Consider the following 26116-nt stretch of genomic DNA (forward strand, 5'->3'; position numbering starts at 1 on the left):
AAATCAAAACAGAAATTATTACTACATACTTTTTATGAATCCAATGTATATGAAGGCATTAAAATGTGATCTGATAGAAAATGATATACAAAAATATTAATAGGGATGGTGTATGTGAAAACAGGGCAAAAGTGAAAAATTGAATCATCTTTTATAAGAAGTTCAGTTCTATCTGTTGCCACTTAACGTAAAGGGGGGAAAAAAAAGCGTGGAAGTATATATCACAATTTATTGACCGTATATACTTCTGGATGGTGGAACTGAAAACTGAACTTGTACATAATTTTAAAACTTTGTCAGAAAGAAAGAGAGAAATCAAGCGCATGAAGTTTGTGCTCCTAGCTGGCGTGAGGGTGGAACTTGGAAGCAAGAAGGGTGATGAATCTGTGGGAGGAGGATGCCTCCTCACTGCCCACCACACATCCCAGTCCCCACATTGGAGGTTCTCCTTGCGGGGCCATCAATGGCTGTAAAATGCATCTCAATAAATGTGTTACGTGTACGCTCAGTTGCTACAGTAATGTCTGACTCATTGCGACTCTATGAACTGTGGCTGCTCTGTCCTTGGGATGTTCCAAGCAAGAATATTGGAATGGGTTGCCATGCCCTGACCCCATGATTCTTTACTCACTGAGCCACTTGGGAAGCCCCCAAATGTGTTTTAATAATAGCTAAATAAGCTGATACCTGCTTTAGTTAAGAAAATGAGCTAGAGAAGAGTCACAACAATTATGTATCGGGAGAGAATGTGCAGAGAGGTATGTGGACAGGAAACTCTGTCAGCTGATGAAAGCTTTTGATTATTCTCACCACTTCCATCTCCACAGCTAATTCTTGTCCCCTATAGTATCTAGCATTGGACCTTGCTTCTATCACCAGTCACATCCACAACTGGGTATTGTTTTTGCTTTGGCTCCATCACTTCATTCTTTCTGGAGTTATTTCTCCACGGATCTCCAGTAGCATATTGGTCACCTACCTACCTGGGGAGTTCCTCTTTCAGTATCTTATCATTTTGGCTTTGCATACTGTTCATGGGGTTCTCAAGGAAAGAGCACTGAAGTGGTTTGCCATTCCTTTCTCCAGTGGATCACATGCTGTCAGACCTCTTCACCATGACCTGACCGTCTTGGGTGACCCCACACGGCATGGCTTAGTTTCATTGAGTTAGACACGACTGTGGTCCTGTGATCAGATTGGCTTGTTTTCTGTGATTATGTTTTTAGTGTGTCTGCCCTCTGATGCCCTCTCGCAACACCTACTGTCTTACTTGAGTTTTTCTTACCTTGGACATAGGGTATCTCTTCACAGCTGTTCCAGCAAAGTGCAGCCGCTACTCCTTACCTTAGTCGAGGGTTATCTTCTCATAAGGTATCATCTCCTGGTCAAACAGGAGATGGCAAGAGTGAATGTAGACATTCTAGGAATCAGGGAACTAAAATGAACTGGAATGGGTGAATTTAACTCAGATGACCATTATATTTACTACTGTGGGCAGGAATCCCTTAGAAGAAATGGAGTAGCCATCATGGTCAACAAAAGAGTCCGAAATGCAGTACTTGGATGCAATCTCAAAAACTACAGAATGATCTCTGTTCATTTCAAAGGCAAACCATTCAATATCATAGTAATCCAAGCCTATGTCCTAACCAGTAACGCTGCAGAAGCTGAAGTTGAATGGTTCTATGAAGACCTACAAGACCTTTTAGAACTAACACCCAAAAAAGATGTCTTTTTCATTATACGGGACTGGAATGCAGAAGCAGGAAGTCAAGAGACACCTGGAGTAACAGGCAAATTTGGCCTTGGAGTATGGAATGAAGCAGGTCAAAGGCTAATGGAGTTTTGCCAAGACAATGCACTGGTCATAGCAAACACCCTCTTCCAACAACACAAGAAACAACTCTACACATGGACATCATCAGATGGTCAACACCGAAATCAGATTCATTATATTCTTTGCAGCCAAAGATGGAGAAGCTCTATACAGTCAGCAAAAACAAGACCAGGAACTGACTGTGGCTCAGATCATGAGCTCCTTATTGTGAAATTCAGACTTAAACTGAAGAAAGTAGGGAAAACCACTAGACCATTCAGGTATGACCTAAATCAAATCCCTTATGACTATACAGTGGAAGTGAGAAATAGATTTAAGGGACTAGGTCTGATAGACAGAATGCCTGATGAACTATGGAGAGAGGTTCTTGACATTGTACAGGAGACAGGGATCAAGACCATTCCCAAGGAAAAGAAATACAAAAAGGCAAAATGGTTGTCTGAGGAGGGCTTACAAATAGCTGTGAAAAGAAGAGAAGTGAAAAGCAAAGGAGAAAAGGAAAGATATTCCCATTTGAATGCAGAGTTCCAAAGAATAGCCAGGAGAGATAAGAAAGCCTTCTTCATCGATCAGTGCAAAGAAATAGAGGAAAACAAGAGAATGTGAAAGATTAGAGATCTCTTCAAGAAAATTAGAGATATCAAGGGAACATTTCACGCAAAGATGGGCTCAATAAAGGACAGAAATGGCATGGACCCAACATAAGCAGAAGATATTAAGAAGAGGTGGCAAGAATACACAGAAGAACTGTAAAAAAAAAAAAAAAAAAAATCTTCATGAACCAGATAATCACAATGATGTGATCACTCACCTAGAGCCAGACATCCTGGAATGTGAAGTCAAGTGGGACCTAGAGAGCATCACTGCGAACAAAGCTAGTGGAGGTGATGGAATTCCAGCTGAGCTATTTCAAACCGTAAAAGATGATGCTGTGAAAGTGCTGCACTCACTATGCCAGCAAATTTGAAAACTCAGCAGTAGCCACAGGACTGGAAAAGGTCAGTGTTCATTCCAATCCCTAAGAAAGGCAATCCGAAAGAATGCTCAAACTACCGCACAATTGTACTCATCTCACACGCTAGTAAAGTAATGCTCAAAATTCTCCAAGCCAGGCTTCAGCAATACATGAACCGTGAACTTCCAGATGTTCAAGCTAGTTTTAGAAAAGGCAGATGAACCAGAGATCAAATTGCCAACATCTGCTGGATCATTGAAAAAGCAAGAGAGTTCCAGAAAAAACATCTATTTCTGCTTTATTGACTACACCAAAGCCTTCGACTATGTGAATCACAATAAACTGTGGAAAATTCCGAAAGAGATGGGAATACCAGACCACATGATCTGCCTCTTGAGAAACCTTATGCAGGTCAGGAAGCAACAGTTAGAACTGGACATGGTAAAACAGACTGGTTCCAAATAGGAAAAGGAGTACGTCAAGGCTGTACATTGTCACCCTGCTTATTTCACTTATATGCAGAGTACATCATGAGAAACGCTGGCCTGGAGGAAGCACAATCTGTAGTCAAGAATGCTGGGAGAAATATCAATAATCTCAAATATGCAGATAACACCACCGGTAGAAAGTGAAGATGAACTAAAAAGCTTCTTGATGAAAGTGAATGAGGAGAGTGAAAAAGTTGGCTTAAAGCTTAACATTCAGAAAACTACAATATTGGAATCTGGTCCCATCACTTCATGGGAAATAGATAGGGAAACGGTGGAAGTAGTGTCAGACTTTACTTTTCTGGGCTCCAAAATCACTGCAGATGGTGATTGCAGTCATGAAATTAAAAGATGCTTACTCCTTGGAAGGAAAGTTATGACCAACCTAGACAGCATATTAAAAAGCAGAGACATTGCTTTGCCAACAAAGGTCTGTCTGGTCAAGGCTATGGTTTTTCCAGTGGTCATGTATGGATGTGAGAGTTGGACTGTGAAGAAAGTTGAGCTCTGAAGAACCGATGCTTTTGAACTATGGTGTTGGATAAGACTCTTGAGAGTCTCTTAGACTGCAAGGAGATCCAACCAGTCCATCCTAAAGGAGATCAGTCCTGGGCGTTCATTGGACGGACTGATGATGAAGTTGAAATTCCAATACTTCGGCCACCTGATGCGAAGAGTTGACTCACTGGAAAAGACCCTGATGCTGGGAGGGATTGGGGGCAGGAGGAGAAGGGGACAACAGAGAATGAGATGGCTGGATGGCATCACCGACTCTATGGACATGGGTTTGAGTAAACTCCGGAAATTGGTGATGGACAAGGAGGCCTGACGTGCTGCGATTCATGGAGTTGCAAAGAGTCGGACACGACTGAGTGGCTGAACTGAACTGATAGTATCTAGCATTTGAGTCTAAACTCCTGTCTCATCCTGCAAGGCAGAAAGATAGAATACATTTTTTTGTGTGGTGTTTTCCATTTTTTTCCCTGTTTCCTTAGTTACCACTCCTAAACATCTTTCCTCTGCTGATAAAGAGATTTATACCACTCAGAATGTGATGGTCAGTTTCTTTTTCTCTATGTTATTATAGCCATATGGAATTTTGATACATTTACTATCATTTTGAGAAACGTTTAGGAGGGAGAGGAGAGAAAAAGTGTTTTAAGAAGAACTATAAAATTATTTTACATCAAGGTGAAGGTTAATTTAAAAAAATATATTGGGGTAGAGTTGATTTACAATGTGGCATTAGTTTCTGTTATACAGCACAGTAAATCAGTTCTGCATATACATTGCTGTTCAGTCGCTAAGCCATGTCAAACTCTGCAACCCCATGCACTGCATCATGCCAGGCTCCTCTGTCCTCCACTATCTCCCAGAGTTTGCTCAACTTCATGGTCAGAGTCAGTGATGCTATCTAACCATCTCATTCTCTGCCTCCCCATTCTATTTTTGGCTTCAATCTTTCCCAGCATTAGGGTCTTTTCCAATGAGGCAGCTCTTGGAGTATTGGAACTTCAGCTTCAGCATCAGTCTTTCCAATGAATATTCAGAATTGATTTCCTTTTGGATTGACTGATTGGATCTCCTTGCTATCCAAGGGACTGTCAAGAGTCTTCTCCAGTACCACAATTTGAAAGCATCAATTCTTTGGCATTCAGCTTTATTTATGGTCCAACTCTCACATCTGTACATGATTCATCTGTACATGAAAAACCATAACTTTGACTATAAGGGCCTTGATCGGCATATATTCACTCTTTTTTAGATTCTTTTCCCATGTGGATCATGATATAGTACTGAGCAGAGTTTCCTGTGCTATATAGTAGGCCCTTACTAACTACCTATTTAATTTAGATTAGTTATTTTTAAAATTATCACCACAAAGCAAAACAAAAATAAGAGTATTATTCACCTGATTGTGGAAATTTTAAAATGCCTTAATAGTAAGCACTCCAATATATTTCTAGCAAGCATCATAAGGAATATTTAGTCAAAAATTCTTTTTAAGAATTTAGACATTTAGGCAAACCATTTAGGCAAGGATTCTTTACAAGAAATCTTATAAAATTATAGCAAATGATATTATTTTTTACTAAAACTTTTTTTTAAAAATTGTTATTTTATATTGGAGTAGAGGTAACACAAAATTTAAAAAATGCTTGTTCCTTGGAAGAAAAGCTGTGACAAACACAGACAATGTAACAAAAAGCAGAAACGTCACTTTGCCAACAGAGATCCATATAGATAAAGGTGTCATTTTTCCAGTAGTCATGTATGGATGTGAGTTGGAAGTCTGAGCACCAAAGAATTGATGCTTTCAAATTGTGGTGCTTGAGAAGATTCTTGAAAGTCCCTTGGACAGCAAGGAAATCAAACCAATCAATCCTAAAGGAAATCAACCCTGAATATTCATTGGAAGGAATGATGCTGAAGCCGAAGCTCCAGTGCTTTGATCATCTAATGTGAAGAGCCAACTCACTGAAAATACCCTGATGCTAGGAAGGATTGAGGGACAGAGGAGAAGGGGACAACAGAGGATGAGACGATTGGGTGGCATCATCTACTCAATGGACATGAGTTTGAGCAAGCTCTGGGAGATAGTGAAGGATAGGGAAGCCTGGCATACTGCAGTTCATGGGGCCACAAAGAGTTGGACTTGACTTAGCAGCTGGAAAACAACAGGTGACACAGGTAATCCAGACATCCTGGAATGCGTGAACAGGTGAGACAGACATCCTAGAATGCAAAGTCAAGTGGGCCTTAGGAGGCATCACAAGTGCTGTACTCAATATGCCAGCAAATTTGGAAAACTCAGCAGCAGCTACAAGACTGGAAAAGGTCAGTTTTCATTCCAATCCCAAAGAAAAGTAATGCCAAAGAATGCTCAAACTACCGCACAATTGCATTCATCTCACACACTCGTAAAGTAATGCTCAAAATTCTCCAAGCCAGGCTTCAACAGTACATGACCTGTGAACTTAGAGATGTTCAAGCTGGATTTAGAAAGGACAGAAGAACCAGAGATCAAATTGCCAACATCCGTTGGATCATTGAAAAAGCAAGAGAGTTCCAGAAAAACATCTATCTGCTTTATTGACTACACTACAACCTTTGACTGTGTGGATCACAACAAACTGTGGAAAATTCTGAAAGAGATGGGAATACCAGACCACCTGACCTGCCTCCTGAGAAATCTGTATGCAGGTCAGGAAGCAACAGTTAGAACCGGACATGGAACAACAGACTGATTCCAAATTGGGAAAGCAGTATATCAAGACTGTATATTGTCACTCTGCTTATTTCACTTATATGCAGAGTATATCATGAGAACTGTTGGGCTGGATGAAGCACAAGGTGGAACTAAGATTGCCGGGAAAAATATCAATAACCTCAGATATGCAGATGACACCACCTTTATGGCAGAAGGCAAAGAAGAACTAAACAGCCTCTTGATGAAAGTGAAAGAGAAGAGTGAAAGAGTTGGTTAAAACTCAACACTCAGAAAACTAAGAAAATGGCATTCGGCCCCATCACTTCATGTCTAATAAATGGGGAAACGATGGAAACAATGACAGACTTTATTTTTTTGGGTTCCAAAATCACTGCAGATGGTGACTGTAGTCATGAAATTAAAAGATGCTTACTCCTTGAAAGAAAAGCTATGACTAACCTAGATAGCGTATTAAAAGGCAGAGACATTACTTTGCCAACAAAAGGCCATCTATCTAGTCAAAGCTATCATTTTTCCAGTAGTCATGTATGGATATGAGAGTTGAATTCTAAAGAAAGCTGAGTGCCAAAGAATTGATGCTTTTGAACTGTGGTGCTGGAGAAGACACTTGAGAGTCCCTTGGACCGCAAGGAGATCCAACCAGTCAATCCTAAAGGAAATCAGTCCTGAATATTCATTGGAAGGACTGATGCTAAAGCTGAAACTCCAATACTTTGCCCACCTGATGTGAATAACTGACTCATTTGAAAAGACCCTGATGCTGGGAAAGGTTGAAGGCAGGAGGAGAAGGTGATGACAGAGGATGAGAAGTATGGATGGCATCACTGACTCAATGGACATGAGTTTGAGGAAGCTCTGGGAGTTGGTGATGGACTGGGAAGCCTGGTGTCTATGATTTTGCAAAGAGTCAGACACGACTGAGTAACTGAACTGAACTGAACTTACATAGGTTAAGAATCCTCCTGTCAACCCTTGAGACATAAGATAACATATTTGATCCCTGGGTCAGGAAGATTGAGTAGTAGGGGGCATGACAACCCATTCCAGCATTCTTGCCTGCAGAATCCCATGCACAGAGGAGACTTTCGGGCTACAGTCCTTTGGGGTGCAAAGAGTCAGACAGGACTGAAATGACTTAGCATGCAAGCATAATGTACCTATTCTTTTTCAAATTATTTTCCCATTTAGGTTGTTACATAATACTGAGCCATTTGCTGAAACATGGATGGACCTAGGTATTGTCACACTGAGTGTAATAAGTCAAACAGAGAAAAAGAAATATTGTATGATATCTGTTGTATGTGGAATCTAAAAAAAAAAAGATACAAATGAACTTATTTACAAAACAGAAGCAGAGTCACAAAGAGAGCAAATTTATGGTTATGGAGGAGGGTTGGGGGAGGAATAGTTAGTGAGTTTGGGATGGACAGGTACATACTGCTGTATTTAGAGTGGATAGCTAATAAGGACCTATAACTATAGCACAGTTATATATTTTACTGTGTGTGGGTGTGCATGTGTGTGCGTGTGTGTGTGTGTGTGAATCCTAGTCTTCCGATTTATCCCTCCCCTCCCCTTTCCCCTCATCCCCAATAGCTGTAAGTTTTTTTTTTCCCCTACATCTATGACTGTATTTATATGTCAAGGTGACTGGACCACTAGGATCCCAGATAGTTGGTCAAACGTTATCTTGAGTGTGTCTGTGAGGGTGTTTCTGAATGAAACAAACATTTGAATCAGAAGATGGAATAAATCTGATCGCCTTCCCCAATGTGGGTGAGCCTCACCCAATCCACTGATAGCCTGAATAGAACATAAAGCAGAGGAAGGGACGTTTCATCCTTTCTTCCTGTCTTCATAGGAACATGGATCATCTCCTGCCTTCAGACTAGGACTTGGACTCAGATTGGAACTTATATCATTGCTTCTGCTTCTCAGACCTCTGGACTAGGAGCACAAACCTGGGCTCTCCTGGGTCTTCAGCTTTCTGACTGCAGATCTTGGAACTTCTCAATGTCCAGATCCAAGTGAGCCAATTCCTTATAACACATCTCTGTAGATAGTTCCTCAGAACCCTAACACAATGAGCAAACTCTTTCACATGCTTTGTTTATGAAGTTTTTAAAACAAATATATGCTGGATTAATATTTATTTTCTATTTGAGCTTGCTTTTTTTTTTTCATTTTGTGTTCTAGTTCATCATTTACAATGATGGATATAATTTTGAGTTTTGAATAACTCCACTCATCACTCTTCTGGGATAGTCAGAAACCTGCTTTGATCTTCAGCCCTAGCCAAAGCATCACTCTCCAATGTTCTACATAATTTTTTCATATTATTTTCTCCTCAAGGCCACTTGTGTATCAAACAGTAATTTAGGCTTTGGCTCTAAGGAGTTTCTTCTGCTAGCTTTACACATATTCCCACTATGAGACTCAGTCATCAATAACAGTGTTTATATTTCTATGAACACTGAATACTCCATCACTCAGATTAATTGATTTGCTGATGTTTGAGTGGCCAGTAATGGCAGAACTTGGACAGCTGTATATAGTTCAAGCAATCTTTGTAAATGTCTATGTGCCTGATGTTGTACAAAGTCAGAATTGACTACAATAGGATTCCCTATTTTTAAAAAATGTATGGTAGGGACTTCCCTGGTGGTCCAGTGGTTAAGACTTTTTCCTTCCAATACAGAAGGTATGGGTTGGATCCCTGGCCTAAAAAGAAAAACATTAAAACAAAACAAAACAAAAAAAGCAAGAAGCAATATTGTAACAAATTCAATAAAGGCTTTAAAAATGGTCCACATTTTAAAAATCTAAAAAAAAAAAAAGAAGTATGGTATAGAGTTATAGCTTTCAAAGTTTTATGATCAAGATTTATAGTCAGAGATACAGTTTAACTAATGATCCTATTCACCCATATATATGGTTAATTAAAGCAAAAATTTCAGAAAACAGTGTCTAACTTTCTTCACACAATGCAGTTGAATATTTGTGTATTATATTCTATTTATTTGCTTTAAAGCACCAGGTTATAATACACTATATTAACTTTACAAATCCTGATCAATAGTTAAAACAGTTTAAAACAATTTCAGATAATGTGGAACATTATGAGAATCACCTTTAATTCCAAGTTTAGAACTTTTCTTACAGATTATATGATGCTGCTTATTTTTATCTTAGACTCATGCCAACCTCTTAGGCATTTGCATTTACATACTAATGATAAATATCATTACATTAATGATAAATATCATTATATACTAATGATAAATTCAGGGCTTCCCAGGTGGCGTTAGTGGTAAAAAGAAAAAAAAAAAAAAATTGCCTACAAATGCAGGAGACATAAGAGACAGAGCTTCAATCCCTGGGTCCAGAAGATTCCCTGGAGGAGGGAATGATAACCCACCCCAGTATTCTTACCTGGAAAATCTCATGAACAGAGGAGCCTGGCAGGCAACAATCCAGAGGGTAGCAAAGAGTCAGACATGACTGAAGCAACTTCGCAGGCATGCACTTATTAATGTATTAGCCCCTTGAATTCTAACAGGATGAAACACAAGCACGGTAAATTTTGGTGAAAACAATCCTTGAATGATAGGAAACAGGAAAATGTTGAAGGGGAAAGCATGATAAACCCAGCCAAGGATGAGTGGGTCCATGGGGGTGTCGCTCCAGAGAATAACCTAACCTAGTCATCAAAGTAAAAGGACAATCAGAAGACCATTTACAGAATTAGGGTAACAGAGGATAAAATCTAGTAGATAGAATCATGTAAGGTATTTTATCTCTTTCATCACTCAGCTCAGGTGTTATTTCCTCCAAAAAATTTTTTTTCTGGTGCTTAGAAGCTCACAGCATTCTGGGCCTGCCTCCATCACTCACCTATACAATATTTATATGACGTTTGGGATCCTGAGAGCATAGAGTACCTTTTTATTTGAATTTCCAGCATCCAGCTGAGTGCCTGGCACACTGTAGGGATGCACATACATGTCCCCAGAGTTCTCTAAAACTGTTTCCTCTACTGCAGAGCAAAGCTGGGCTACATGATCTGCAAGGGCCCTTGTAGTCCTCACAATCTTGTGATTTGGACACCTCTGAAGTAGCCCAAAGCACTCTGCTTCATAACAAAAACCCACATCTTTGCTGTGATGAATCAAAGCGTGAGCAACCTGTGCACAGTTTAGGGACTACCCCTGCCCTGGCAGAAGAAGTGTTCTGATAAGAGCAGTTGAAAACCTAATGTGGCAGTGCCTGCCACAGAGGAAAGATTCCAGCCCCCTCCTCCCACACAAGCGCTGTTGCTCTCCAGCCTGCAATTTCCTCTAAGGCTCTGGATTGGCCCACAGAGGGACAGAGGGCTGGAAGAGAGCCTCTATATATTCCCCGGAGTAAAAGGCAGTCTCAGACGGTTCCGAAGTTTTCAAAGACTTGCTCTGCTGATAAGGACTTGTGTTCAAAGCTGAGAAGCTAAGCCACTTGCCAAAATGTGCAAAGGACTTGCAGCCTTGCCCCACTCATGCCTGGAAAGGTGAGAATGACTGATTTTGGTTTAAGAGATGGAGATAAGGAGACTCTTCACTCGGGGGTCACTGCGGTTTGTGGCAAAACAGGTGGTTGATTGTAGACTGGGGATTGTCTCCTCTGTTAAATGACAAAGTTTAAGATCTGAGCTAGGAGACTGATACAATATGAGATATAGCATACATCATTTGTATCCAGAACATCACTTCCTCCAAGGATTTCCTCCTATTTTATAGGTGCTTGTGCAGACTAAAAAGTATGGTTAAGAGCATGGATTCCAACCTCAAACTGCTTGGGTTTGAATCCTGATTCCATTACTTACTATTTGTGTGGTCTTGGGTAACTTATCTGAACTCTCTGTATCTCAGGGTCCCTATTGGTAAAATGGGTCTATGTGTCTGTCTCACCAGCTGATTATGAGGGCTGAATGAATTACTGTGTGTGAAACTCTCAGGACACTGTCTGGCACTTATTAGAACTGCATAAATGTTAAGCTTTATTAATGTACATGAACTCAGAGAGGAAGACTCGGATTTGCAATGAAGCAGAGAGGACTTCTCATTGCTGTTTGTCTTCTGGCTAGATACCATCAGAAGCAGCTGGGTTGCTGGACAGAAGACAGTCCTTGGGACATAGAGATTATTTATTAGCTAACATTGTGCTTTTTTTTTTTTTTTTTTTTTTAAGATATAGAGAAACACCTTTGAGGCTCTGTGGTTATCCTTAGACTGGACAATATCCTAGAGGGAATCCTAAGTATCTAGACTAAGTAAACTGAAGGAGAAGAAACATCTGACTTGTTAGAGAATTTAACCCAACAATCCTACCAAAGAAGTAGGGTTCTCCTTTCTTAATAATGAATCTGATTACATTTTGTTTGATCCTACATTATTTAAAGGAAATAAAGATGATCCTTGTTCAGCCTAGCTTCATTCCTAAAGGCAGTGGCAATGTTTGCCTAAGAAGGTTGTGCTATTCGGTAGATCTATACTCTGTTTCTAACAAGCTCAGGTTTTCTTTTTGATGACTTCAGCCTTAGAAATAATCTCAAAATGATTTTGAAGAGATAACATCCTAACAAAGTAATTTGTCTCCAACAATACTGAAAAGTGACTGGGAATCAAGCCTTCTCTCACTTTGTACCATCAAAAGCACAGATTATTTTTTTTTAAGATGTATGTATATATGTATATTTCAAAAAAAAAAAAAAAGAGAGAGAGAAGTAGGACTTAAGTAATTAGTAGTGAGATGGTAACTAGGTGGGTGATATTGGCCATTGGACCAAACCTGGGGAGGGAGACAGATTTCAATGCTGGATACCATTTACTGATCTCAGCCTACCTCTCCCTCTATAGAAAGCCCAAAGAACAACACCAGGGTTAAAGACTTTTCCTAGAACATGACATGATGCATAATTCTTTCCTTTTCCATTTTTTCAACTCTGAGATTGCATATTTGACTTTTACCACAATTTTAACATATATCTTTAGTCTATTTATTGTCTGAAATCATGTACTTTCCTGTAATGGATAAATCTTACCTTACTAATTGATGGACTCTTTACTCAGAATGATTTTATCATTGGTCTGCTGGTCATTGTGTGATCCTATGATCTAGTGCTTGGCATTTAGTGAATACTCAATAAATTTTATTGAACGTTTGGCACTGTTACTAATATTTTCCTATTTGTTCTTATACATATGCATAATCTTTACTGAGACACATGGATTGAACACTTTTTTAATTGATCCCTATAACTTTCATATCTGATTCACTAATTTACTACCTACATTGTTATTGATTCACTTTACAGTTATTTTAAGTCACAGTAAATTCTTACGCTTCAGGATATAACTAATGTTCACATCGAATATTATACAGCAACCAAGGAGCAAGCTTTTTTTGCATAGATTACCTGAAATTTTTAAGGTATATGGTAGAATCCTGCAATTATGGTGTCATATTACTTTTTTTTCCATGATCTGTTACCATTACAGCCATATTTCCAATTAAGTGCTACCTGTAATGAGTGATTTGGAGAAGTAGAATTGTGGAGCTGGGGAGCTGTTAGAAAATGTTTATGGAAAGATTGTTTATTCTAAGGGGAAAGTGATACTTGAATAAATCCTTCCAGATCTGCTTTCCTTGGCTCTGCTCATAATGGAAAGGTTAGGGAGTAAGGAACAGACTTAGTTTTGTCATTAACTAACTTGTGTCCATGAGCAATTTATTTCACTTTCCTGGAATTTTATTTTCTTTCTTAGTAAATGAATGTTGGATTAGTTGTTCTATAATTTAAATAAAGTGAGATACACCTGGTTTCAGTGACTAGCAAGAGTTACAATCAGAAGGAAGGTTTTCTTTCTTTCTTTATTTCTGAAAGCTTGGAAGTCAATTAGTGAAAATCATCAAGAATTCAACCCTGTGTTGAAATCATGGCTGTGGCAGAAGTAATCTACTCAGTGAGAATCTGACTTATAAGAAAGTAACATTTACTTCATGTAAGGGAAGCTTTAGAAAATAGTTCTTCCTCAATGTTTAGGAAAGCATTAAGCCAGAGTCAACTTTGATGTATTTGTAGAAACTTCTACTATTTATTTAGATTTTTAAGACTATTACTCATTTAAACTCCAAGTTGGCCTCAGATATTTTTATATATCTAAAAAGGCCTATAATAAACATTTGAGAAATGAATGACCACCACCCCAAAACTTTTACCTTCTGTTATACTGAAACCTAACACTGTGTGGGTGGGAATATTAGAGAGTCAATGGAAAAGGAAAGAACTGAATCAATTGAAAGACTTGTTTTTACCAGTGATATTCAACTATGAATTTTAGGCTTCTTTTAAAAATTCATTTATTTTAAGTCTCTTGAATGTCTCTGAACAAGTTTAATTTTTAAGTATTGCTCTTCAGAAAAACATGAAAGTCTTCTGAAATAAAAAGTATTATTATGATTCCCAGAAGTTATTATCATTATATAAAGCAACAAATGCGGTTATTTACTCTGGTGGTGTTGATTACTCCTGATACCAAATTTACAGTCTCTACTAACCTAAATAAAGGGGAGTAAAAGAGTAATGAAGACAGCAACTACTGATCAAGAATTTTCCCAAATTGTTAATAAAGTGTTTGACATATCTGACATGCATCTGATTTTTGCGGGTTGCTAATGATGAGTGTGTTTAATCCATGGTTCACACAGGTGCTTCTGGTCATCTCAAGTGTGTGGCAATGCTGGGAATTTCAGGAGCTATAGAAAGTAGATGGGGAGAGTGGTGCTTCATCTTGTTGTTTATTATCATATTATTAAACATCCAGTTTTCCCCCATCTTCTTTAATTTATGTGGGTCTAAGCGTTGACAATTTAGAGAAGAAAGGTGCCTAATCAAGTAATCTTTTAAGGTTTTCAAGCCACACAGAAGCAACAAATAGAATGGATCAAGACTCCTGGGTTCATAGAATTAAGTGTTGCTGCTGCTGCTGCTAAATCGCTTCAGTTGTGTCCGACTCTGTGCAACCCCATAGACGGCAGCCCACCAGGCTCTGCCATCCCTGGGATTCTCCAGCAAGAACACTGGAGTGGGTTGCCATTTCCTTCTCCAATGTGTGAGAGTGAAAAGTGAACGTGAAGTCGCTCAGTCGTGTCTGACTCTTAGCAACCCCATGGACTGCAGCCCACCAGGCTCCTCCATCCATGGGATTTTCCAGGCAAGAGTACTGGAGTGAGGTGCCATTAATTCTGTCACAGAATTAAGTAAATACAGCTTTTTCCAAAGGCATGAGCAAATCCTTGGGCAAATTATAGAGAAAAGATAAGTACATAAAGAATTGAAACACTGTAGCAATGAGCTTGAATAAAAAGTAAATGAGTCAGAATGAATACAGGATCATCAAAGAAGCCTCTTTAGGGTTTAGATAGTAGAGTTTGAGATCATGCTCTCTGGGAACAAGTGTGAATTTGAAGCTTGCTGTTGCTGAGTCCTGTGACACTTACTGGCAAATATTTCAGAGAAACTCTGTAATCTTAAGGAAGTGAATAAAGTAGATAATAAAATAGGGAGGAGGTGTGCCTAAGAAAAACTTTGTTTCAGTTCTTACTGATGAAACAATTTTGACCGTTTCTCTGGATTGCTTTTCAAACTTCCATACTTGCCATAGACATAAGGATAAAATATCTGTCTGGGAAATTGCAATTCAGGTAGGGAGATAAATCTGGGCTTCTCTAGTCGCTCAGGGGTAAAGAATCTGTCTGCCACTGCAGATGTGGGTTTGATCCTGCTTCAGAAAGATCCTTTGGAGAAGGAAATGGCAATCTATTCCAGTATTCTTGCCTGGGAAATCCCATGTATGGAAGAGCCTGGCAGGCTACAGTCCATGGGATCACAGAAGAGTCACACATGACTTAGTGACAAAGAAATAATAAGGGAAACAAATAAGAATAAAGTAATTCTCTGTTGAGACCAGCTATTGAGGAATAAATGAACTGAGTGCCAAGAAGCACAAAACTAGGGGAAGTGGGCAGGAAACTAATAGAGCTTTGGGTAGTCATGCAAAACTGTGTACAAAGTCGCAGGGGGCGATGCCTGTTTATGAACTAAGCCTGAAAGGACCAAGGAGTTGGTTAGGTCCAGAGAGGAGGAAGAAGAGAGAGAAGGAAGACTTTCCAGGCATGTGCCAAGGCAGGGGGTGAGAGGCTCCAGAGAGTCTGATTGATGTTTGACATCTTTGTGCAGTCCGCACTGCCTCTCCCAGGCAAGCAGGGAGACAACTTTGAATTTCCAATCACAGTCAACCTCCTGCTCAGTTTGTCCTTCATGCTCTCTCCTTGGGACTTATCCAGTGCCCATCCACTTTGAATCGGATCTGTTCATGAAAAAGATTTTTCCTTCTTTTGCCTAAAGACTTCAATTACTAAAAAGGTAATCTGTATTTGGAAAGTAGTAGGCACTTAACAAATATTTTGTCAAAAGAATCCACAAATAAATGTGCAGCAGGTAGAGACAGATCTGCTTGCAGGCCGTCTTGGCGCTCTCTCTTTCCAAAAGGATCGAGAAGGGCAATAGCAGTGACTTTTCAGCTGAAATAGGATGAAAGAGTCTAGTAAAATAAAGAGGGATTCTTGCGAAGGGGCAGTGGACGAGGTAGGAAGTGGGAAAAAAAGCTTTTCTATAATTTCATCAGGAAAAACCTTGTTAAAGAGGTGAATCTTTTTTTGCTTCTAAGGATAGCTTTTAGCTACTGGTAAACTTCATGAAATTGTAACACTGTTATTTCTCATGCAGTTCCTGTCCCAGCTTCTTTAAGGAATTTTATTCTATATTCTGTTGCCTCTTCCTAGTCTTTCTTTCATTTGGCCTGGGCTATGTTGAAACACCAATACACAACACTTTTAGACTCGGAATCTTAAATTTGGAAGGATCACTGAAAGATAATCTAATTTGTTTCTCCTTCTTTAGCAAAGACTGTTATGGGATAGATGATATCTAGGGCATGTATATTATCTATGGCGAAACACATCACCAGCCCAGATGGGATGCATGAGACGAGTGCTCGGGCTTGGTGCACTGGGAGGACCCAGAGGAGTCGGGTGGAGAGGGAGGTGGGAGGGAGGATCGGGATGGGGAATACGTGTAACTCTATGGCTGATTCATATCAATGTATGACAAAACCCACTGAAATGTTGTGAAGTAATTAGCCTCCAACTAATTAAAAAAAATTAAAAAAAAAAAAAGATGATATCTAGGGAAGGAGTTTATATTTCTGGGGCCAGTGTTAATAGCTTTTGTCTTGTCTTGCTGGCTGGAAAGCAAAGGAACTAAACTTTACTTAGTTCAGTCAGGATCAACCATTAGTAACAGGAACCAGAATGTGGCTGGAGGCTAGACGATAACAGGCTCCTATATCTTTCTTCCTTTAAAGTTCATTAGATAACATTAAACCTGCACTCTATTTTAAAGGCTGAGTCACCCAGAGGATAAAGACAATGAAAGCCTGATTGTTTTTGACTGAGAAAATAACTCCTAAGGTTACATATTTCAGGGCTATTAAAGAAAACCCAGAATAAGAAAGGATGTAAATTCACAGTTTATATTCTCTGCCTTAACATCAGCAATGCAGTGGAGTGAAAAAAAAAAAATGGATGTGGTAACTCCACCTCTATTACTTCCTTAGTTGTATAAACTTGAAAATCTAAGCCTCTCTGAGCTTCATATCCCTATCCATAAATGAGGATATTTATCTTGTTGAGGAGAGATGCTATAAATAACAAGTGAAATAATATAAGGTAACTAGGTTTTTGTAGGTGGATGACTATTAATTATCAAATTGCCTTCCGTCCTTCTTTCCCTTTGTGTGTTTGTGTATATGTATGTGTATTAGTCTTTTCATCTTGTTCAACTCTTTGAGGCCCTATGGACTTCAGCTGCCAGGCTCCTCTGTCTATAGAGTTCTCCTGGCAAGAATACTGGAGTGGGTTGCCATGCCCTCCTCCAGGGAATCTTCCTGACCCAGGGATCAAACTTGTGTTTCCTGCATTGCAGGCAGATTCTTCATGGTCTGAGCCACATGGAAGCCCTTCCTTATTTATGGGTAGTCAGAAAAACATAATAATCTCACTTTTAAAAACAATAATGATGAGTTTGCATAATAGTATACTATTTTTACCATTTCACCCATAATTCTTTTAGCAGGTATCCCTTTGCAGAGCTCTTAACAAAACATTAAAAACCATGATTATATTGACAAATTAACAATTCTTTAATATCCTTAAATATTCAATAAGTATCTCAATATCCTAGTGATCTTTTGGTAGTTGGATTGTTTGACCCCTCAGAGTTTAAATGAGGGCCACACATTTTTGGGGACTGCTATTAAATTTTATTATTAGACTGATAAACACTAGTAAGTAATTTTATGCACTGAAAGGATGGAGTCTTAACCAGTGGACTGCCAGGGAAGTCTCAGGCTAGTGTTCTTCCTACAATTAATTGGGCTCTAATTGCAGAGAGGCCCTTCTTGCAAATGTCCTTTAAGTACCCCTAGAAACTGAGAGACAAATGTCTTCTACCTGGTGGGTGTGGGTTGCCGTTCCCTCCTCCAGGGATTAAATTCACATTTCTTATGTCTCCTGCATTGGCAGGTGGGTTCTTGACCACTAGCACTACCTGGAAGCCAGGGACATTAGCTGCCTTAGTTTGGAGTGGTTTGATAGAGTGGTGAGCAGTGAGGCATCCACGGTTCTTAGCAAGATGACCTGAGGGGTTTGTCTCAAGTGCCCTTCACCCACCTCGCACGTTCCTTTATTAACTGCAGGAAGCTGCTCCCTGGGCGCCCACGGACTCTTCCATATCAAATCCTGTTTACTAAGCTCCCACTGTGTGCAGCACACCACACCCAGGGCTGGAAGCCTGCTGGCGCACAGATCCTTTCTCCATTCTACTTCTGAACAGTGCGGGAACTAGCCCATCTTCCCTGAGGTACTGTTGAACTGAGGTTGAATCCTGAGGTTCACACACAAGTCACCCTCCCCTCAAGACTGAATGAGCAGCCCCAAGTCACCACCCAGGCACCGAGGTCACACACTGAGACTGATTCAGAGTCTCTTCAATCTCTCCTGATCAATGGGCTTCCGGCTTTTATTTCTCTTTTTACTTTCAGTTAAATATAAAAGGCTATGTAACAAGTGGAAATGATACTGGGTGGGGAATCCAGGGGTTCTGAGCTGTAACCTTAGGTTCTACTAAATAGCAGAGGCGAGTCATGAATCAGTTCCCTCCCTTCCTCCTCCTCATTATTGTATTTGTAAACGGCTGAGAAATCCAATTATATAGTCCTCTGCACTCCTTCCAGCTCCACTACTTCATTGTTCTTGATTTGGACACTGTGTATTCTAAAGAAAGATTGCAGTTTTATTCTAATTTTCTACACTTCCCAGGTCCTCAGAAAGGCCTGGGAACTAGCTTCTCAATGTATTGTACCTTGAAAGCACCAATTAAAAGTATGAAATAGTTTTCTAGTTGCTTAGAATCTCAATGGACTAATTTCAGTACCCTATGTTTCTTAAAAAAATTTGTACCAAATTCAGAATAAACTCCTCGTTTATGAAAAACATATATCTATAAGTAGTGAAAAGTGACTTGGTCTTTACTTTGGTGAATTCCATGAAAGAAACAAATGGTTTCAGTTTTTGACACATTTCAAGGGTGAATTAGGATCAGAGATCATGGATTCTAACAATCTAAAATCCTTGTACAGTTGACCCTTGAACCACTCGAGGGTTATGGGTACCAACCTCCTTGGAATGAAAAATCCACTGGCTCCTCAATATCCATGGTTCTGGCTCTTTGCTGACTCAGCCAGCCTCGGATGGTATAGTACTGTAGTATTTACTACTGAAAAAAATCCACATCTAAGTGGACCTGTGCAGTTCAAATCCTTGTCATTCAAGGGTATTTTGTTTACAGTTAACTTAGTTCTGTCTCATCTCTGGAGCATAAGTTCCTCAAGGCCGGGGAGGAAAAGTGAAATAAGGACACAGATACACCTTGGTGTGCGGTGCTCCTGACTGCATTCACACTGTGTCACGTGTTCCTCCAGGGAGTGGGACTGGCAGTCCACTCAGGCTCTTCTGAAAGCTGCCCAGAGACAGACTCATCCTCTGACTTCACAGTGAGTTTCCATCCTGAGGCTGCAACGAAGTGACGTTCAAGTGTTAGTCAAATGTCAGTTGCTCAGTTGTGTCCGACTCTGCGCACTCATGGGCTGTATTCCACCAGGTTCCTCTGTCCGTGGGATTTTCCAGGCAAGAATACTGGTGTGGGTAACCATTCTCTTCTCCAGGGGAATTTCCCGAACAAGGAAGCGAACCTGGGTCTTCTGCATTCTTTACCATCTGAGCCACTAGGAAGGCTGCAATAAGAAGGGTGAATGGGGGTTTCTTGGCTTTTATATAATTAGCCAATTTCCATCTACCAGTTGAGTAGATCATGGAGTATAGGCAGTTCTCAAAGTGGCACGAATACTGCTTCTGACTGCATGAATCCAGGTCAGACACATGTATGCCCAGTGACTGCAATTTCTGACTAGAATGAGGACATATACCTTGACTGTAGACAAGGCATTAGAAATTGGGCCTTTTTTGGAAAATATATATATAAGGCCAGCTGAATCATAACATACATGCATCACTAACAGAGCTAAGGCACGTGTGACATTGGGCTTAATCACCCTGACTTTCCACCCTGACTTTCTCTTGGAAAGTCCAGATGAGATATTCCCTTACAAAGCATACTATTCAATTGGCACGTTGAGATAAAATACCTTGGTCGGATATTTCTTCTCTTTCAAAAAGGAAATATTGCAGGATTGAAAAGATTCAGCTAATGCTTTGGTCGTAGATAACTGATCATCAGCAGGCTTCATAAACAGCAAATAAGGCTAAGACCATTATTCTATATTCTGCATGCTTTCCTTTCTCTTTTCCAATTGCTTCTCCAGACACTTCTCAAAACAACATCTAACCCACTAGATAAAATACCGCTCAGATTCCTAAACTCTACTTTCTAGAAAGATGTTAGAACTATCATGTTAGACTCAGAAGAGGAGAAGAGGCAAAATATAATACTTGAACAAGGTGAAGTGATACACTGCGTATGTGCTCATCATTGGTAGTGAACTGAGTGGGGTGGTTTTGTCAAGCTGCTACTGTTTGACAAATTTTGTGAAGACCATGTATTTCTTGATGAGGCACTTGTCTGTGAGGATTCAGGAAGTTTAGAAAGAATCAAGATGCTTCATTAAAAAGTACTTTGTTGTATTTGGTAACTTATTTTAAGTAATAGTTTTCAAAAGACACCTGGGTCGACAGGAGCATGGGACTGAATGACCTGGGCCCTTTGGGACAAGGTCAACAATGCGAACCAAGACTTGCAGACTTTCCCAGAAGAGCCCACTGTCTAAGCTCTGATGCCCTCTGATGACAAGTTTCCAGAGTCTTGGACCTTGTTTCTGAATCCCCCAAGACCAAATAGTATATCACTTGGACACACATATGCATGCTTGTGCACATGTGCACACCCACACACACCTGATTTTTTGATGACTTGGAGAAAAGATGACTTGGTTGAAATCAGAGATCCATGTAGACAGCTTGAAAGTGTCTGCATTGTCTAAGGGGAAGCAATTTTTTTTTTTTTTTTTCATATAGATTCATTGTAGATCAATGGGGATTTTTTTCTTCTCCTCACAGGTTGAATTTTACACTTTGTCCTTTAGCTGGCAACAGTGAAGAAAAACACTTTTGGTAACTTGGGATTGTCTCAAAATTCAAATTTGACAGTTTGAAAAGCCTTAAATTATTTTTTTTTCCAATTGCCTTCTAGTTTTTATCTTCCAGATCCTCTAAGAATAGCTTAACCTTTGCCTCCCTTCCTGGTTCAGACAGGGTCTTCTTGTTTGCAATTATGCTGAAATGTGAGTGCAGATGGCTGGACTGCAGTTGAAGGAAAGGAATATGTAACTTTCATTAGCTACTTAAGGAACATATTTTGTAAAATGGATACCAGCTTAAGAGAATGCAAAAGACAAGATTAGCAAAGACAACCAACAATTGTGACAGTTGTAGAACTGAGTGTCTAGCACAATTTTGATTATGTACACACACATAATAAAGGCTTAGTGATTCAGATTCATAGATTCTGCCCCTTGAGATGAGATATGATGTCACCACACTCTTTGGCGACTTGTCCAAGACCACATAGCTAGTTACAGTTGCAGATACTTCAAGGTCTCTGGATTTACATATCATCTTCATTTCATTTTGTCTGATGAACTTTAATTTATACATTTTGTGTCTACACTTTTAAAATATTTATTCTTACACAAGGCATCATCTTTCAAAAGGTGTTGCTTAGGAAACAAACTATAGTCTTTAAGAAAAAAAAGATTTCTGAAAAACTTCTATGCCTATAGCTGCCAATTACATCTGAACTCACAAGAGAGGTGATATTGCATAGTAATTAGGAGCTCAGGAGTTGAGGCGAGATGGGTCTGGCTCATTTACTGGGTGATTTTGGGGTGGATCATTTAACCTCTCTGTGACTCGGTTTTGTCATGTGCAAGATGGGAACAACATTTATACTTCCCTCAGGATTGTTATAAACACCAAATAGGGTTGTGCATTATATGGATTCAGTAAAACATTTAGTTACCTGGGGAACCTGGGCTTTCTCTAAGTGTGTGATTTTTCTTAGTTATTTTTATGTTGAGAGACGCTTGCAACCAAATCAGAAGAGTCTGCATCCAAAAACTACCTTCATCTCCCTACACAGTTAGACAAGAAGTATGCAAAAGGGACTCAAATGGAAGAACACATTGCAAAAAAAAAAAAAAAAAATTGACAGCAAATGAGACAGCAGGAAGAGGGAGCAGGAGAGAAGGAGGATCACAGGTAACAGCTCTGAGCCTGGGGTTGGTAGAACAAATGGACTACTGACAGAATATGTTTGCCTAGTGTAGGAAATGAGGTTATTCCTCTTTACCTGGTATTACCCAGTCTTCTCCTTTGGGAAATCTTAGATGATGTCGAGTCAGAACACCTTATCCTGTCTTTCCTGATAGTTTTATAGTTACCAAATTAATTTTATTAAAAAAAAAAAAAACTACCTGTAAATGCTATATGCAAGACTCTAGAGAAAAAGAAGACCCTAGATAATAACTCCTAGAGAGTTACGCCATAATAATGAAGCTAATAGGACCCTATGTCTGGTTTGAGCTTTGGGGGCTAGGAGAGAAGGAGCAAGATTAGAGAAGAATAATTTGTCCAGGGAGGAAATTTAGGTAACTAAATGTTGACATATAGACTTCTACCTTAGTAACTGCTATCTCAGTAAACACATAATTGGAGGAATCCCTGTTCACCAAGTCACGATGTATGAGTACCTCAGGTCAGAATTCATTGCTCTTTGGGAGAAAAATGAGGGCATGTTCTAAGGATGCTGAAAAGAAGTTTCAAGATTATGCCCCTGTGATATACGCATGGACCTCAGAAGTTTCTTTGGAGCTTTTAGAAAATATATGAGGAAGATGGAGGCTTCCATATTAAACTTTGGGAAGGGTCTCTGGGGGACGCGGGAGAGGGACAGGGGGTGAGCACCTGCTTTTGGGATCCAAACCAATAACCTCTCCTCCCAGGTCACACAGCAGTCCAGCTAAATCATATGTCCTCAACCCTCAGACCTCTGAGAAGCCTTCTCTTTTCTCCCTCAAAGAGAAACTGATTCTCCATCCATTGAACTCCCAGAGCTTTTTCATCTTTCTTGTATTTTGTATCACTTCCTAAGCAGCTTTCCTCAGATTCAACTTAGGTTGTGTGTTTGACATGACCTCACTTAATTCTTATTCTAACCCTGCACGGTAGATATTATCAACATCACCAGTTTACAAAAAGAGAAGCACAGATGAGTTAAATGTTTGGCCCAAGGTCCGATGAGACACTGCATACACTGATACAGTGAGTCCTGGTGTGCCAGGTTCAAACCTGGGACTCATTCCACCGTGTCATAGCTGCATCAAATAAAGCTATGTATATCGTTGGCCCATAGTCCCTGGAGGCTCTACAGATTCAACCAATCAGGGATCAGAAGTAAGTCAGACAGAGAAAGATGGAATCTAAAAAAAAAGAGAGAGAGAGCAGAGATGAACCTATCTACAAACAGAAATAGAGTTGCAGATGTGGAAAACAAACTCGTGATTACTGCGGGCTTAAAGGCGAGGGATAAACTGGGAGACTGAGGTTGACACATACACAGTGATATATATAAAATAGATAGCCAATAAGGACCTGCTCCATGGCACAGGGAAATCTGCTCAATACTTTGTGATGGCCTATATGGGAAAAGAGTATAAATAAGAGTGGATATGTGTATACAGATAACTGATTCACTTTGCTCTTCACCTGAAACTAACCCAACACTGCAAATCAACTATACTCCAATACATTTTTTTAAAGTATTTGAAAGAAAATCCAGGAAGCTCTAAAAAGCAATACTTGGATCTACTGCGGGCTGGCAAACTATTTTCAGAGCATTTATATTGTATTCACAACTATTGACATGACATGTACTTTGTATTAGGTAATATAAGTAATCTAGAGACGATTTAAAGTATATAGGAGAATGTGTATAGGTTATATGTGAGTACTACACCATTTTATATGAAACTTAAGCATTTGCAGATTTTGGTATCCATGGGAAGTGGGGGTGGCCCTGGAACCAATCTTCCATGGATACCAGGGGCAACTGTACAGACATCTTCTTTGTAAAATGGGAATTGCTTAAGGTCTGGAACAATCTCTCGTTGATTTTGTAAAGCATTCTCCATACTGTCTTGCACGGTGCCTGACAAACAGTGGTTACTCTATTAGAGTCTGATGAGTGAATGGATAAACGAATTTGTGAAGCAATAAATAGATAGTTCCTAAAGATAGAAATCTTGAGAATAATAGGGTATTATTACAATATACTGAGGGAAGGAGAGAAGAAATGGTCTGAAATGTACTTCTACACTTCAGACCAGTAGCAGTCCTCTTATTCCTCATGGTTCTGTCATTGCTTTGCTGCACACATAATAATTTGGCAAAGACAAATATTAACCAAGCGTTCTTATAATCTGAGCTAATGAATTTGTGTCTATTGTATAAAGTCATTGCCAGAGCACATGTTAATTCTGAGAATCATAGTATTACTAAGTGATGTCATTTATACGTTCATTAAGTTTTAAGTAAATTTTACTTTACTCCTCTTTCTTTCCCTTCTTCTCCAGTATCCCTTATTGCCACTTTTATTTCCTGCTTTTGTAAGATATAAAACCACTAGAGTCCATGGACAGCTAGAAAATTTCATTCTAGAAAGTTCTTCTTTATAATTTAAAGCAGAATGAGATGGATATATTCAAAAGCCAGAGAGGCTCTCATGGGAATGCCTTCTGACCCCTCCACCTTTGGAACTCAAAATAAACCACAAATTTCTGTCTTCCTCAACTTGAAGACCATTTTCCCACTGTTTATTATCTGGCTTCCGAACTGAATTACAAAAAGCCCAGAAATCCTGCCAACAATATTTCGAATAAGACAGAGAACTGAAGGTCAAAGGGGAAAAGACCTCTGCTCTGTCTGTCTTCTCCCCCACTGTCTCATCACCCCATAACCTGCTCTGAGCACCGACTGTGTCAGAGACAGGCCGTAACAGCATGGGAGTGATCTCAGTTTCCATGGGAATCCTCGGGTAGGGCGCAGCCAGTGCTTGGGAAAAACAATACTGTTATTATTTTCATTTTAAAATAGCAGCACAAGGCTGGTGTATTCTAATATAACTCCAAGCTGTGGGAGGCAGCAGCAAAGGTCTCCAAATTTTCTTTCCTTGTCTCTCTGTGGGATTGTTGCCCAGAAATGTATATTCTCTATGCCTTCAGAATGAGTTGCATTATTTCAAGTTGAAAACCTTCTGAAAGGAGTCTATCTTATATGTCAGTCAAAAGGATCTTTGTTGAATTCTATTCTATTCTATTTATTTAATAAGCAATTGTTTTCCAACACCCATGTGCAAGATGCTGTGATAGGAGAGTACAACAAACACAGTAGAACAGTAATAGTAATAAGTAACATTTAAGGAATATTTAATATGTGGTAAGTTCTCTCATAGGGGCTTTCCAGTTGGCCCTAATAGTAAAGAACTCTCCTAGCAATGCAGGAGACATAAGAGATGTGGTTTTGATCCCAGGGTTGGAAAGATCCCCTGGAAGAGGGCATGGCAACCTACTCCAGTATTCTTGTCTGGGGCATTCATTCCATGGACAGAGGAGGCTGGCGGGCTACACGTCCATAGAGTCACAGGTGCTCTCCTAAACTTGTTAATGCCTTGATGTATTTAGCTCCATTATATACATGCTGCTGCTAAGTCACTTCAGCCGTGTCCGACTCTGTGTGACCCCATAGACGGCAGCACACCAGGTCCCCCGGTCCTTGGGATTCTCTAGGCAAGAACACTAGAGTGGGTTGCCATTTCCTTC

At 39.7% G+C, this 26116-nt stretch overlaps 1 protein-coding gene across 1 annotated transcript in view; it reads left to right on the forward strand.

The window, feature by feature from the left end:
* The first annotated feature begins 10939 nt into the window (after nt 1-10939).
* RGS5 (regulator of G protein signaling 5) overlaps nt 10940-26116 on the forward strand; it is a 54792-nt gene continuing 39615 nt past the window's right edge. Inside the window, exon 1 of the mRNA XM_065946535.1 lies at nt 10940-11055. Within this exon, the coding sequence (XP_065802607.1) occupies nt 11012-11055 (44 nt within the window). The 5' untranslated portion in view covers nt 10940-11011. The remainder of the gene's footprint in view (nt 11056-26116) is intronic.

The sequence above is a fragment of the Muntiacus reevesi genome, chromosome 1 (genome assembly GCF_963930625.1).
Source record: "Muntiacus reevesi chromosome 1, mMunRee1.1, whole genome shotgun sequence".
In the NCBI taxonomy this organism is placed as follows: domain Eukaryota; kingdom Metazoa; phylum Chordata; class Mammalia; order Artiodactyla; family Cervidae; genus Muntiacus; species Muntiacus reevesi.